Below are 15,190 nucleotides of genomic sequence, written 5' to 3' on the forward strand. Positions count from 1 at the left end.
AACGTGTTTACTTCCTGGAGCGGTCGCTTTGTGCGACTATTGGCTGGCGTGAACACGTGATGCGGAGTGTTCCGATCACGTGGTCTCCACAGTCTTTTGACGCATGCACCGTTTTCGTTCTATCAGTATAGAATGAAAACAGCGCACTAAGAGCCGCATAACGCGGCTCAATCTGACGTCCAACTTCAACACCACCATGCGTTGCATTAGGGGCACGTTATGCGACCTTAACGTCCCCTAAAACGCAACGTCTTGGTGTGAAAGAGCCCTAAAACTACCCCCCCACCACCACCCTCACACACTACTTGTCTAATGCCTAAAACTAACCCCCTCCCCCACCTGCACACACTACCTACTAAATGCATAAAACACACACTCCACCCCGCACACACTACCTGCCTAGTGCCTAAAACTAACCCCCCACCCTCACACACAACCTACCTAATGCCTAAAACTACCCCCCACCCGCACACACTACTTGTCTAAATGCCTAAAACTAACCCCCCCTACCCCACACACAACCTGCCTAATGCCTGAAACCAACCCCCACCCTCACACACCACCTACATAATGCCTAAAACTAACCCTTCCCACCCGCACACACTACTTACCTTGTGCCTAAAACTAACCCCCCACCCGCACACACTACCTACCTAATGCCTAAAACTAACCCCCCACCCGCACACACTACCTACCTAATCCCTAAAACTATCCCGCCACCCGCACAAACTACTTAAGGATGCAACCATACCCCCCCTATCCCACACACACAGCCATGGTGTGGTGCAATGATCACACCGCACAAAAAAGTTTTAGAAAATCCCATAAAATATTAGGCGCTGAAGAATAGCGACATTAGGGCACCCGCAATGCCTGATATATAGCTGCAAAATCTCCGCTCTGGCACCCAAAGACCGCTATTTTGTAATGGCGTCAATGATGGCGCCCATTTAGTTAACTTGTCGCATGCTCCTTTTATTCCTGCCCCGTAGTGGAATACTTTATATGCAATTTCATGCAATAGGGTCCGGTGTGCATGGACCCTCAATTTGAGTTGTTGTTTTAACTGAATTTATCTTATGTGGTTTTATTAAAGTGTACCTCCTTGTGCTATAAAGTATATAGCCTGACTGTGGTTCTTGTACCTTGGTAATTGCCACATCACTGTTTTGTGAGTATTGGGTGACTGCAGGCACCACAGAGGAGAGGATTACACAGCTCAAGCGCTGAGGCATATACATTTTCTAAGATCCAGAAACTACTACAGAATACTATTAGTCAAAATAACAAATTTAATGTAAGAGATACTTTTTAAATCTTGCAAGAAAACTTTCTACAATTACTGTACCCATTAAGTGCAACTTTCTCTTTCAGCCATAAAAGAGAACTGGACCAGAACCGTACTGTACAGCTTGAGCGCTGGAGAGCCACGATGAGAGCAATGTGTGTTGGACAATGTCATGGCTTTCTTCTCCATCAAGTGACACACAGATAGAAGCATTGGCAGTGGTGGAACAGATTTTGAATCCCCTTTATGATGAAATCTGATCTATTATTTATATGAAGCAAGGTTGTGAGTGCAGGAAAATGATCCATACCAGATAAATATCGATTGTTTACCTGAGCTACCAGAAATCTAACATTTTGAGGCAAGCAGTAAGCAAATGTATTTCCCAGAAAATAATGAAGGTTGCATTTTAGATTTGAAAAGTACACAGTTATAGATGCTTTATTTTGGTGGATCAGCATTTCAAAGAGGAAAATTAATCACATAACTGCTGTTCCATGCTTTAAACTACCAGCTGTTGTGGCATTCTGAACTACTGAATACATCCTTTGGGATTAGGGAAAATTTTGTTCTTAAACACCCCAACAGGGAATTTTTACACTGGGCGTAATGCAGAATATTAGAAACACTAGCATCTGTCTCCATCTCATATTTTGGAATATAGAAGGAGATTGCTTGATTATCATCCTTTCTCCATTACGTGATAAAACTTGATTAGTGTATTCCTCACACATGGAAAGAATAGTATAAAAGTAAAGAAATATGTCAACATGTTTCAGTAATGCCTATACATCACAAAATGTTACTGTATGACAAAACTGCCCTGTAAAACTGTAAGATATGCTTTATTAATGTCCTCCTTAAATTCTGCTGTAATAATAAGTTCAAGAGAGAATTGTTTTCATTGGAATTAGGTTTATCCCATGTGATTATGTTTACGAGGAGTTTGGCTAACCGTTACCTTCCCAGGTCTGGTTTACAACAGATCTTGGGCACTATGTAATTTGAGGTGATTAGAAGCTCAAAACATGTGAGTTTCTTATCTCACATTGCTCAGGATTTATTAGCAAATTCAATTGTTTCATCTGAGCAATGTCTGAGGGTTAAAAGCATAACTAAGAAGAATACTAGCTATTTGCCTGAGCGATGCTCCTGCAACAATGAAGAGGAGACATTTGTACCATGGAGCTGTCCTTCAGCACCACGGCACTGTTGCTTTGCTCCCCTGGGAGATGCACATGCACAAGTTGCTGTCACCAGACATTCGCCGCTAGAGCCAGCAGGCTGATGGGCACTTACCCAACATCCATGCTGTATGCCAGGCTCTGCTAGCATGGCACTCCCGGTAACTCAGTGCCACCTGCGGGACATGCCGTGACCACTGCTAATACCGTCCACTTTATCAGTCTTCCATGGAGCCCAGGCAAAAGCATCCTTCAAGCTTTCGCTGGGGCTCCCCCATTTGTCCACTAGGTGGACTTCAGTGGACCTATGAAACCCCAAAGCTACCTTCAGTACAGGGTGGCCTACTCAGCGCACCCTTAATGGCTGCAGCTCTCAAGTGATTTGAGTCCGACAGGAGAAAAGTGCTATACAAATGTTAGAATATTTATTATTATTAAGAAAAGATTTAGCCAGAGTTGCTCTTGATGACATCAGTAGGTTGCAAGGATTTTGTTCCTAAAACTATGAATAATCATTCTTAGAGGAATAGGTTTTTGCCTCAAAATCCTGTTTCTTCAGACTTCTACATTATAACTATTGATACCCAAGTGTTATGACTACTGAGTTTAAAGCAACATTACAGGTAATGAAGTACTGTAAATTGCTATAATTATATCCATTGCTAATTTATTATGCTGAGAGAAACCAGCATAGTACATTTCCGGGGAATTCAGTTTAATCATACCAAAACACAAACAACATAAACAACAAATGAAAACAAAAAAAGACACACGGACACTGGGAGCCCGCTATTGCGTAATACTGTAATGCTATGGGCCAAGAATATTATATCAGAGTATATACTCACAAACTTGGGTTGTTTTCAGAGGCAACCACTCATGTGCGCATGTGGGGAAGTACCGTCCCCACTTGGCCTTTAGTAACAGGATTCGGTCGCTGCTCCAATCAAAAGTTTGCACTACAAACAGGGTTGTAGTGACGAGCACCTCACTAAGTGGGGTGATGTAGAAGAACTAAAAGCACATGTAGGAGGTTCCCAAGAACAATAGGTATTCAAATTAAAAACATTTTTTTCCACTGTTTATTGAGTATTTCAGACCGTGTGCTCAATAAACAGTGAAAAAAATATTTTTTTAATTTGAGTTCTGTGAGTCTTCTTACAAGATATACCTCTTGTTTTTAAACACCTCCTACTTGTGCTTTTAGTTCTTCAACATAAACAACAAGGTCATTTTCAGATTTGCTCACTTTGGGCCAGTGCACACCAAAAAGCGCTAGTGCAATCGCAAACTCTCAGTGCTTTTTGAAGAGATTTTTTCAGAGCGATTTTAGGCATGTCCCTAGCAATTTTGTAATCATGCCTAGCGATTTCTGGAGCGTTTTGGTGTAGCGTTTTTTATTTTTTGTTACAGTAGAGCTGGAATTGAACAGCTTCTGTAACAAAAACGCTTGCAAAATCACTCTGTTCTAGCGCTTTTCTAAGTGATTTTCCACTTTCCTATACTCAACATTGAGGCTGAATCGCCTCAGAAAAGCACAGAAATGCTGCAGGACCCGCATTAGTGTTTGGGATTTAGCCAAGGTTCTTTTCAAAGCGCTGGCATTTTGAAAAGCGCTAAGAAGCGCTCTTTTTGTGCACCAGCCCTAACTCAGTACCCCAAGGGTCGGCTGGCAACTGTTGTCTTCTAATGGATTTAAAAAAAAAAAAAAGAAAAAAAAACACATTTGATACAGTAAGTGATTAATGATAGGTCACATAAGGTCTGGACAGATAAGGGTCTGCTTGTCTATCAGCTGGACACAATATCTGCCTGTAATATGGATTATGACACAGCCAATCATTTTTGGCAAACCACAAGAACACACGTTAAAAAGCCTTTTCCTGCTAATGTATGCATTGTTTTTTACTAGTGCAGGAGCAAGCCAGCGCTGTCTACTTCAACCCAGCTGGAAAGAAATGTGGATTTCCCTGATTGCAATGAATACCAAGCCACCCACATTGTTAATGCGCTTGCAGCCTCTCGCTGGAGCTGTTCACTGCTCAAATGTTGCTGTATGTCATCCCTGAACAGCGATGCTTTTACGAGACTGCAATAACCTTACGTGGAGATGCTGAACTGAGTTGTGCAATTAAGCCACAATATACCCAATTTTAAAATAATTACACCTAGTTTAGACTCAACTTCCTTTTTTTTAGATTTGTTTTTCTTAGCAATTATGGATTCTCATATGCTTGGCGTAGCTTGTAATGAAGGGTCAAAAAGGAATGCACTGCTCCAAGACCTTATAATTACCCTTACAGCAAAAAACACTTTGCAAGTAACTACCAATTTCATGAATTGAAAATGTAACATGTTCTAAAAGGTATACGTTAAAATGTGTGTACAAATTAAAAATGTGAACAAATAGAACTGCTGTTTCCGTACAAATCAAATAACATTTTGAAATTGTCATCTACGATTTACTCAAAAAGAACACTCATTTTAATAGGGTTAGCTGGAGACAAAGTTATAAAAAAAAAAATGAATAAGGCAGGATTCACATTTATCATTGCAGTAAACGGAACATTTTTTTCACATTAAAATTTGTGTTTATGTGCTCAAATTGTGTTCAAATTTTTGCGTGCAACAGCTAATGAAAGTCAATGGCAATTGGCATGCAATGTGCAAATTTATGCTGCAAGAAGTAAGGATTTTTTCATGCATTTGAAAATGCAAATTTTAGAAGCATGATTCACTGAATGGGCGGTGAACATGTTTTAGCACATTTTAATAGTGGTGAACCCTGCCTTACAGCCATCAAGTACAACCAATATTAGGAAAAAGACTACAACCCCCAGAAACCCTGGGAGATCCACAGTAAAGAAAATTAAAAAGTGCCAGGTATGTTGCCTTTAAAGAGAATACATACTTCTCAAATCCAAATGGCATGTCTTGATGACTATCTTCTGAAGGGCCAAAGACTTAGGGAAGAATGCAATTCTAAATTAATTAAATTCTCAATTAAAAAATGCATTGAATAAAACAAACACATTGAGTGTATCTGTGGAAAGAGCTTCCCTTTGTGTTGTATAATGCGCTTACTTAAAAGACTGGCAAAATGGTGGATGTTGGGCTCAGCATTTGATTGATATGGCTCCACCACATCTTCCCTACATTCAGTGGTTAAGGGAGGAGGTGAGTGGTGCGAGTGCCACTTTCCCTCCCAGATGAAACACACCAGTCCACCGTTAGAAGCCAAACTGGAACCAGAAGGAAGCTCAACGTGTTCTCATCACTGGAACTTTTGGGGATCCTAGTGATTATTGCAGAATCTCTAAGGATAGGAGGGTCCGCATCATTTATTTTGGAGTTCATAAGGAAGACAATCTGAACAAGTCCCTAGGCTTTAGATACAGCTTTTTTCTGTTTTTTTTTTATTTAGATTTTTCTTTACAAAAACAAACACATACAATGCACATTAGGAATAGACGTGTTAATAAAGCTTTCACACATTGATGCAGAGACATTACAGCTGGGGTACAGTGTACGCAGTATGTGCGTCTTGCGTTTGTAAACAAAAGGAAACAAGCAGGTCTGCATATCTCTTCAATGGATTTTGGCTGAAATTGTATATACATTTATATATATTTTTACTGAGGATTCCTGTTTCTGCAAGGATATTGTACTACTCCATCCCGTCTTAAGATGTTAACCTTAGTTCTTCAATCTCTCCACTAAGAAGGGAATAGGGTCTCAAGCTATGTTAGTCACATGGACTAGCACTGACTGAGTGAAACAGATGAGACCAAAAATCTAGTTTGGAGAAAGATCACAGCCCTCAACCTGATTCGGCTCACCCTAAACATACGGAAACTTTCTTTGCTGTCTCACAGAGGTCTATTTCATTAAGACTTTTAAGACCTGATCTTGTGTGGTATAATTTAAAATTACTTTATGAGAATTTAAAAATATATATTTTAGGCAGAACTACAGGAGTTTAAATAATTTTACAGCCATGAAATCACGTCTGTTCAAATTGTTTTTTTTTTTTTAGAGATTTGCTTTAAAATCTAGTACAGGGCCTACCAACATTTGATGACTTATTTTGCATCTGAATAAAGCTTCTAATTTCAAACTATGCCCAAAAAAGAAAGGATGTATTAGTATTCTAGTTCAGTGATTTGATTCCATGTGTCCCATAAAATATTTTATTCTAAGGAGATGGTAAAGAGACCAACCTAACCCTGGATTTAGGTGGAAAGACTGAGAAAGAATGTAATGTTCTTCAAATTCTTTCTCAGTCTTTCCACCTAATTTCAGGGTTAGGTTGGCCTCTTAACAATCTCCTTAGAATAAAATATTTTATGGGACACATGGAAACAAATCACTTTAATCACATCAAAGGTGGCAAGAGGAAGGGCCGGATTTTTGGAAAGGCCACAAAGGCCTGGGCCTTGGGTGGCTGCAGCATGAAGAGGCACCTTGACATGAAAGAGGGGTTTCTACATATGAAAAGGGAGCTGAGAATGGAAAATGCCACAAAAAAAGTGAAAACAGATGCTCAAGGGAACTGTTCATGGAAGAAAGGGGCTGTAGTACATGGATGATACACATGGAAGAGGGGGATACACGTGGAATGGGAGGGGTGCAGCTGCACAAGAAAGGGGAGCCACAACACACTTGGCCAGGGGCAAAAAAAGAATAAATCCAGCTAGAAGGCCTGAGATTGTCGAGAGCTTTTTATATAGATTAGGTGTTATTAATAAATGAGATTTTTAAGATTTTGTTTTAACAAGGAATAACATTTAGGGGAGACCTGCTAAGTGAGCATCAGTAAGGCCTCATTCACACTGAGGTGATTTCAGCCTGCATTATGCACTTTACTGATTGCCGGTGATCAGCAACGCACTGCAGCACATGTAATCCTATGGGATTACTCACACTGCAGCATAATTGTGAATTTCCGATCATCGCAAACGTGATGCATGCAGCATTTGCTGGGCAATTGTGTTGCGGTTCTGATACACTGGAATAAGAATCGCAAAATGCAGTCGCAGAAAAATCACAAACATCTCAATGCAAAATCACGATTGTGATTGCGTTTTAAGATTCCAAGTCTGAACGGTGCCAAAAGCATTATTCAAATACCACCCGTTCTTTGTCATTTGAGGGAGGGCACCTGTAGAGAATTCTGTTCAAAAGTGAAATCTGGTAAGGCCCGGTTCACACGGTATCCTCCAGGGGTGGTAGGTTCACTTAGTTTTCTGCGCTGGCTGCCAAAAGTTTGGAAACTACAGTATGTAGGTTGTTTACCATCATTGTGCAGCATTTGGTTAGCATGTTTCCTGGTATTTTGTTAAATAACAGCGATTGGGGTCACAGATGGTGCAGGCTACATCTGGAAAAATGGGGGTGCACAAACGTGGCGATCGCACCAACGAAGGTAAACGATAATAAACCTGCACTCCATCAGTAAAAGAACTGCTTCCATTCATTTTGAATGTAAGCGGTTCTGTAAAAAAACAAACAAAAAACACAAAAACACAACATTGGCAAAAACAACGGGGGAACCGTCTGTGTGAACCAGCCCTGAAGTAGGCTTTTAAAAGAAGTAGGGAAACTGGCATATAAGAAACCAAATGAGAGGAATGGCAAGCACTCAGACAAAGCTTTATACAAAGTGAAAAAAATTGGGTTAATTAGAGCAGTACATTACCCAGCATAAGCTATGTGCTCAAGAAGGCAGAGCAAGTCTATGAATGAGATTTAGAGATAGACCAATGTCTGGCACTATAGCTTTAATTGCTGGTTACATACGAATAGATAAAGTGCATATTCAGTACATCAGCATTAAGCAGCAGTCGTGGTATAAAGTTCGTATGTAACATGCAATTAAAGCTATTGTGCCAGACATTGTTCTGTCTCTGGATCTCTTACATACAAGAAAGAAGCAAATAGATTAATTTTCAGCAGTGCTATACATCCAAGGGATAAAGATCATCTAGACTGCAGGGTAACTGGATCCCTGAATATATAGGAGTGCAATAGAAAACTAAAATGAATAATGTATCTTACATAGGTCCACCAAGTTCCCTAAATAAAAATATGTTTGGAGTCCACAACTTTAAAAAAAAAATTAATTTCAGGATGGATCCAAATGTTTTTTTCATTATTTTTGTTTTATTTTTTTTCATAAGACTTAGGAGGCAATGAATAATATATTTGCAATGAGAGGAAGAATATCTGGGAAAAGATATTTGCAAGGATCTTTGCGTCAACATTAATCAATGAAACTGGCCTTAGTTTGAAAATACTTTTAGAACATTATCTGGCTTAGGCATAACTGATTTGTTTGCTCCCAAGAATTGTTTGGATGGCACTGTAGTGTCTTCTGTGGAATTAAAGGTGGTGGTTAGGTGGAGGACTAATATATAAACAAATGTTTTGAAAGACTGGAACAACTAGCAATTAGCAACCTTTTCCTGGTTTTAAGGACATTGTAGTTTACTTGAATTCTTTTGCATAGACAAAATTGTGCAGATGACTGGGTCTATCTCATATATTTCTTAGTGGCCATAGTGTCTCTATCTCCAAGTAATGGTGCTGAACTGCTGAGTTTTCCGCGGAACAGCTGTTTTCCGAATAAAGAAACCCAGATTCGAACAACAATACGATTTCTCTCTGGTGACACAGGTTTTTTTTTAGGGCTGTCTGATTCTGTCCGATTACCAAATTGCCTTCACCTTCCAAAGTCTATGAAGTTCATTAGAAAACATGCTGTACACTCAAGGTTTAGCAGTTAAAAGTTCAGCATTACAATTTTTCCATTTCACATAATTGTGGACAAAAGAAATTACTTACCAAAATATGTAAGCCACCATGCTTGGAAATTGCATAGAACACCATCTGGTAACACCTCACCCTACCAAAGAAAGCAAATAGGTAATTTATTCAATAATTATGTGTTATAATGTTTAATACAACATATAAACACTGATTTGGTGTAAAAATGGTGGCGGTCCTTTTGATCTCTTTTTAAAAAAATGATAGTTCCCTGGCTGCAATGCGAATTATCTAGCAATAATGTATCCTGAGCCATTCAGTTGAAAATGGGTGCAGATCAGAAAATGTAATTGTAGAGATTTATAAATTGCCGTGGTCTAGATGTAGAGGTGACAATTCAAATTAATCATTATACAAAGAAAATTTGGATATTCACTGCTCAATTTAGGTATCCCAGTGTCTGAACCAGGAAATGGATCTCAAACATTTCTACAAAAATATGTATTTAGCTAGATTCTCAAAACTCGCCGCTTATAAATATTTGCAGGTATGGGGCTGACCTAATGGAGGATGTGATGGGCCATTTGAGGTTCAAACTTCTCTTGGATTTAACCTCCCTGCAATCCATCTATATAATCTATAGAAGCCTGTTGATTGGCTCTCTGTTAATTGGCTCCCTATTAAACAATCTTTGCCTTTGAAGTAATTATTGCTAAACTGGGAGTACACCTTAAAATTTAACTAAACTGTATGCATTGAGCTAATACACACATTTCCATGTGGATTAGGTATGTTCAGGGCTGGTTATCTCATGAAGCAAGGTGAAACATTTGCATCAGGCGCAGAGATTTCAGGGGCAGCATTTTTGTACTGTGTGTACATTCCTGAGGAGGAATGGAGTGGCTGAGGGTGAGCAGTTTGTCACAGACTTACAGCCAGCCAGTGTGCTATTGTGTTGAGCTGCGGCATGTCCTGTCAGAACATTAAATGAAGCAGAGTAAATTGTCGGGTGCTGTACGATCATTCTAAATCTGGGGTGGGGGTGCATCCTACCAAGTTTGCCTCAGGCAGCAAAAAAGTCTAGAACCGGCCCTGGGTGGGTTGCATGTTTTTTGCATGAAAGTAAGTGGTAGCACGGTGGCATAGTGGTTAGCGCTCTCGCCTTGCAGCACTGGGTCCCTGGTTTAAATCTCAGCCAGGTAAACATCTGCAAGGAGTTTGTATGTTCTCCCTGTGTCTGTGTGGGTTTCCTCCGGGCACTATGGTTTCCTCCAACATCCCAAAAACATACAGATAAGTTAATTGGCTTCCCCTAAATTGGCCCTAGACTGTAATACATGCACTACACAATACATACTGTACATAGACATATGACTATGGTAGGGACTAGATTGTGAGCCCCTCTGAGGGACAGTTAGTGACAAATATACTCTGTACAGCGCTGAGTAATATGTCAAAGCTTAAATAAAATAAAAAGTGAATGTCCTAATTTAATTGCGTTATAATTCACATAATCTTGAAGAGCAATAAATAGTGATCTAGAGGAAAATGGTTATCTGGTTTATGCACTCTTGAGAATCTCCCACACCATTCTTCCCTCCCCCCTCCAAAAAAATGCAGTGGACCTGACCTTCTCACTTGGGGATTTACAATCTGCGCTTCTTTCCTTCATCAGCCACAAATGGTTTGAATTGCTAGCCATTTAAAACCTATTGCAGCAACTTTTTTTTGAATATCTACCTAATTTACATATACTTACAGGGCAATCTGTAGTCATGTCGCGAACATCCAATTTGCCACAAACGTTCACAAACCGGCAAACCACACAAACCGCCTTAGACTTCAATTGGCAGGAAAATTCTAAAACCTATAGGGACTGTTTCTGGCCACAAAAGTGATGAAAAAGTTATTTCAAGGGGCCTAACACCTGTATGGTGGCATGCTGGAGGGGGATCCATGTCAAAAGTCTCGCAAAAAAAAATTGCATAGTTGATGCAGAGTCGTGCTTTAATCTCTAAAAGGCAGAAATCACATTGCATTCCTAAATTTGTGGAAGTACTTTAAAATGCAGTAGTGGATACTAGATGCCAGTGGTTCTGGACATTCAGCTATTTTTTTTTTGGGGGGGGGTTATTTGCGACACTGAATGTCACTTCACACAGGTCAGGTGACAGATGGGTTTGTACTACCTGGAACAATCAATTAACAATATAGGCCCTGCCAGTGAGGCCTTACACAGGGGGGAGTAGTGGATACTAGATTATGCCAGTGGTTCTGGAAACTCCGTTTTTTTTTTTTTGAGAAACAATGTCACTTTGCGCAAATCAGGTGACAGATGGGTTTGTCCTACCTGCAAGAATCACTTCACAATATAGGCCCTGCCTGTGAGGTCTAATACAGGGTGCAGTAGTGGATACTAGATGATGTCCAGTAGTGGTACTGTAAACCTAAAAAAAAAATGTCCACAAACTGCTTAGCCACTGTCCCCCTACCCCAACCCCTCCCATGTCCTCCTTTTCCCCTTGCTTTGGCAATACCTGTAATGAATCTTGGTCATGCCAATAAAGCTATCTTTGATTTGATTTGGTAATGAAGGGTTATTGGGTTATCTAGTCGATGCACTACTATGACCAGCAGACCAGTCTCCAATGGCTAATGTGTGCACTGGACACAGAGGGCAGCAAATAACAATAGCAAGAAAGACAATAAACAAGCCCTTAAAGAGAAACCGTAAACCAAGAACTGAACTTCATCCCAATGATACCCCCTTTCCCATAAGAAATCTTTTCGTTTTCTCAAACGGATCATCAGGGAGGTCTGCTCCTTCCACTGACATCACCTGCCAGCAGTAAAAATGTCACCATGTGATAAATGTCAGAATGTAAATTAGGAAGAGGAAAGATTTTACAATGAGAAAACACTGACTAAATCATTTATACATAATTATTGTAAAAATGAAGCACTTTTTTATTACATTATTTTCACTGGAGTTCCGCTTTAAGGGCTGTTATGAAAGAAACTAATATTAGCAGCAGTGTGCACACCTGTGTCCAACAGGTCAGTGCACAGTGGATACACAGAACAGCAATATAACAATAGCAAGAAAAATAATATACCAGCCCTTAACCTCCTGAGCGTTATGCCGCTCAGGAGGTTTTGTCAATTTTTGCCCGATTACAAAAAAAAAAATGTTCCTAATAGCTGTAAATCCTCTAGCTAGCACTAGGCTAGCTAGAAGTCTCCAGCACCCTTTGATCGCCGCCGCTCCCCCGTGTATACATTACCCAGCCTGGATCCAGCAATCCGCGCAGCCTCCAGGGACAGCTCCAGTCTTCTCTATGGGGAGGATTGCACATGACGTCATGAGCAAACCCGATCCTCCCCATAGAGAGACCGGAGCTGTGCCGGGAGGCTGCGCGATTGATGGATATAGGGGGGGTAATGTATAAACCGGGTGATCGCGGGGGATCCAGGAGTGCCGGAGGCTCTTACTAGCTAGTCTAGTGCTAGCTAAAGGATTTACAGCTATTAGGAACATTTATTTATTCATGGGGGACTCCTGGGGCCACAGCGCGGTATGCCCAACACAGTGTTGGGCATACCGCTAAGGAGGTTAAAGAGAAACCGTGACCAAGGATTGAACTTCATCCCAATCAGTAGCTGACACCTCCTTTCCCATGAGAAATCTTTTCCTTTTCACAAACAGATCATCAGGGGGCTCTGTATGGCTGATATTGTGGTGAAATCCCTCCCACAGTGTGACGGGTCTGTGAACCTCGTTGCATTGTGGGAAATAACAGCTGTTTATTACATCTGGGTCCAACTGCCAAAAAAGCAAGAGCATCTCCTTCCATGGACATCACCTGCCAGCAGTAAAAATGTCAGAATTTAAATCAGGGAGAGGAAAGATTTTACAATGGGAAAACACTGACTAAGTAATTTATACATAATTATTGTAAAAATGAAGCACTTTTTTTATTACATTATTTTCACTTTAGTTCCTCTCTATAAGGGCTCTTAGAGAAGGTACTGTAGCACAAGCAGCAGTATGCACACCTGTGTGCAACAGCTAAAGTCAGTGCACTGGACAGTTGACACACAGAAGTACAATATAACAATAGCAAGAATAACAATAAACCAGCCCTTAAAGAGACCCAGAGATGAAGTAACAGAATAGATTTATACATACCTGGGGCTTCCTCCAGCCCCATTCGCATGGACTGCTCCCACGCTGCCGTCCTCAGCCTTCTCTATCGCTGGTACCGGGTCCCCTAACTTAGGCCAGTCAGGGCCAGTCTGAGCAAGCACAATGCGCTCCCTTCGTACTGCGCAGGTGTAAGGCAGGCACCAGAGAGACGGAGGGAGTCACTGCGCATGCGTACAACTGGCCGCGACTGGCCAAAGTTATGGGACCCAGTACCGGCGATAGAGAAGGCTAAGGACGGCGGTGTGGGTGCGATCCATGCAGATGGGGCTGGAGGAAGTCCCAGGTATGTATAAATATATTCTATTACTTCCTCTCTGAGTCACTTTGAGTGCTGCTGTTGGTTTATCAGGATGCTATCCCTGTCTGTCAGCAGCACAGCTCCCTCTCTACACTGCTTCAAACAGCACACAGGCAGAGTGTAAAATGGTTGCCATGCAAGTGTTTTTATAGTGGGGTTTTGTCCAGGAGGGAGATATTGGCTGCCATGTGCCTGCTGACTCTGGAGTGAGGGGACAAATTTTGGCTCCATGATGATTTATGGGGGGTGGGTCAAACGTACCATGTGTTTCACCTGGCAATGCAAACGGGAACACAGTAGTTTGCCGGGAACTGTCCATCGGCAAACAGTTCGAGCCATCACTAACAATTTGTCCTCCTTTCATTCATCAGCCACAATTTGTTTGCTGACCATTTGAAACAATTTGCATGTTTGCATATTCACCTCTTTTGCATATACTAAACGTTCCTATTGGACAATGGTAATTACATCGCCCAGGAGGGGGCGCAGCACTTTTTTTTTTATTTTTTAAATCATGTAGCGAGCCCTGGGCTCGCTACATGATAGCCACTGCGCAGCGGCATCCCCCCACCCACTCCGATCGCCTTCGGCGATCAGAGTAAGCAGGAAATCCCGTTCAGAACGGGATTTCCTGCTGGGCTTCCCCGGTCGCCATGGCGACGGGGCGGGATGACGTCACCAACGTCATGGACGTGGTGACGTCAGAGGGAGTCTCAATCCACCCCTCAGCGCTGCCTGCCACTGATTGGCCGGGCTGCGCAAGGGGTCGGGGGGGGGGGGCTGCGCGGCGCTGCGGGTAGCGGCGATCGGAAGTTACACGCAGCTAGCAAAGTGCTAGCTGCGTGTAACAAAAAAAAATTATGAAATCGGCCCACCAGGGCCTGAGAAATCTTCCTGCGCGATATACCCCGAGCTCAGCTCGGGATTATCGCCCAGGAGGTTAAAGAGAACCTGAGGTGGATGTATTAAATCTTAATAGGACACAGAGGCATGCTCTGTGCACAACGATGTGCCTCTGTGCCCTTGTATTGCCGCTGCGAGCCTCCCCCTCCCCTGGCTCTGCTGTCCCCCCTGATAAACATCGCAAGGCTAGCGACAATCTGCTTGTTGCTAGCCTGAGGTTTACCCGTCAGCCTGTCAATTTTTTCCAGCATCGCCTCCCCTGGCTGCTCCATAGCGTAGCACAGCCCCGCTCCCTCCGCCTCGCTACCTCCCTAGAATAGGAAGCTAAGCAGCAACCCAGGAAATGCTCCTGGGTCATGGCTTAGCTTCTGATTGGAGGAAGCCAGCCAGGTTTGTGCGGTAGGAGACTATCCTTTCCTGAAAAGGAGAGTTTTCAGATTACACCTACAAAGGGTTAGCATGGGTGAGTGGTGGATGTGTTGATGGAGGGGTTCCAGAGGAGGTGATAGGATTGAGAGAAGTCTTGACAGGAGAATATTGTTAGT

General features: G+C 41.9%; 1 protein-coding gene across 7 annotated transcripts in view; it reads right to left on the reverse strand.

Moving 5' to 3' along the window:
- The window catches only part of LOC137546880 (cyclic AMP receptor-like protein A), an 836,868-nt gene that overhangs the window by 607,358 nt on the left and 214,320 nt on the right, over positions 1-15,190 (reverse strand). For all 7 annotated transcript variants that reach the window (XM_068269866.1, XM_068269867.1, XM_068269868.1 and 4 more), the window contains one exon: positions 9,316-9,376. In XM_068269866.1, coding sequence (XP_068125967.1) covers positions 9,316-9,376 — 61 coding nt within the window. The remainder of the gene's footprint in view (positions 1-9,315; positions 9,377-15,190) is intronic.

This window comes from Hyperolius riggenbachi, chromosome 2 (genome assembly GCF_040937935.1).
Source record: "Hyperolius riggenbachi isolate aHypRig1 chromosome 2, aHypRig1.pri, whole genome shotgun sequence".
Lineage (NCBI taxonomy): Eukaryota > Metazoa > Chordata > Amphibia > Anura > Hyperoliidae > Hyperolius > Hyperolius riggenbachi.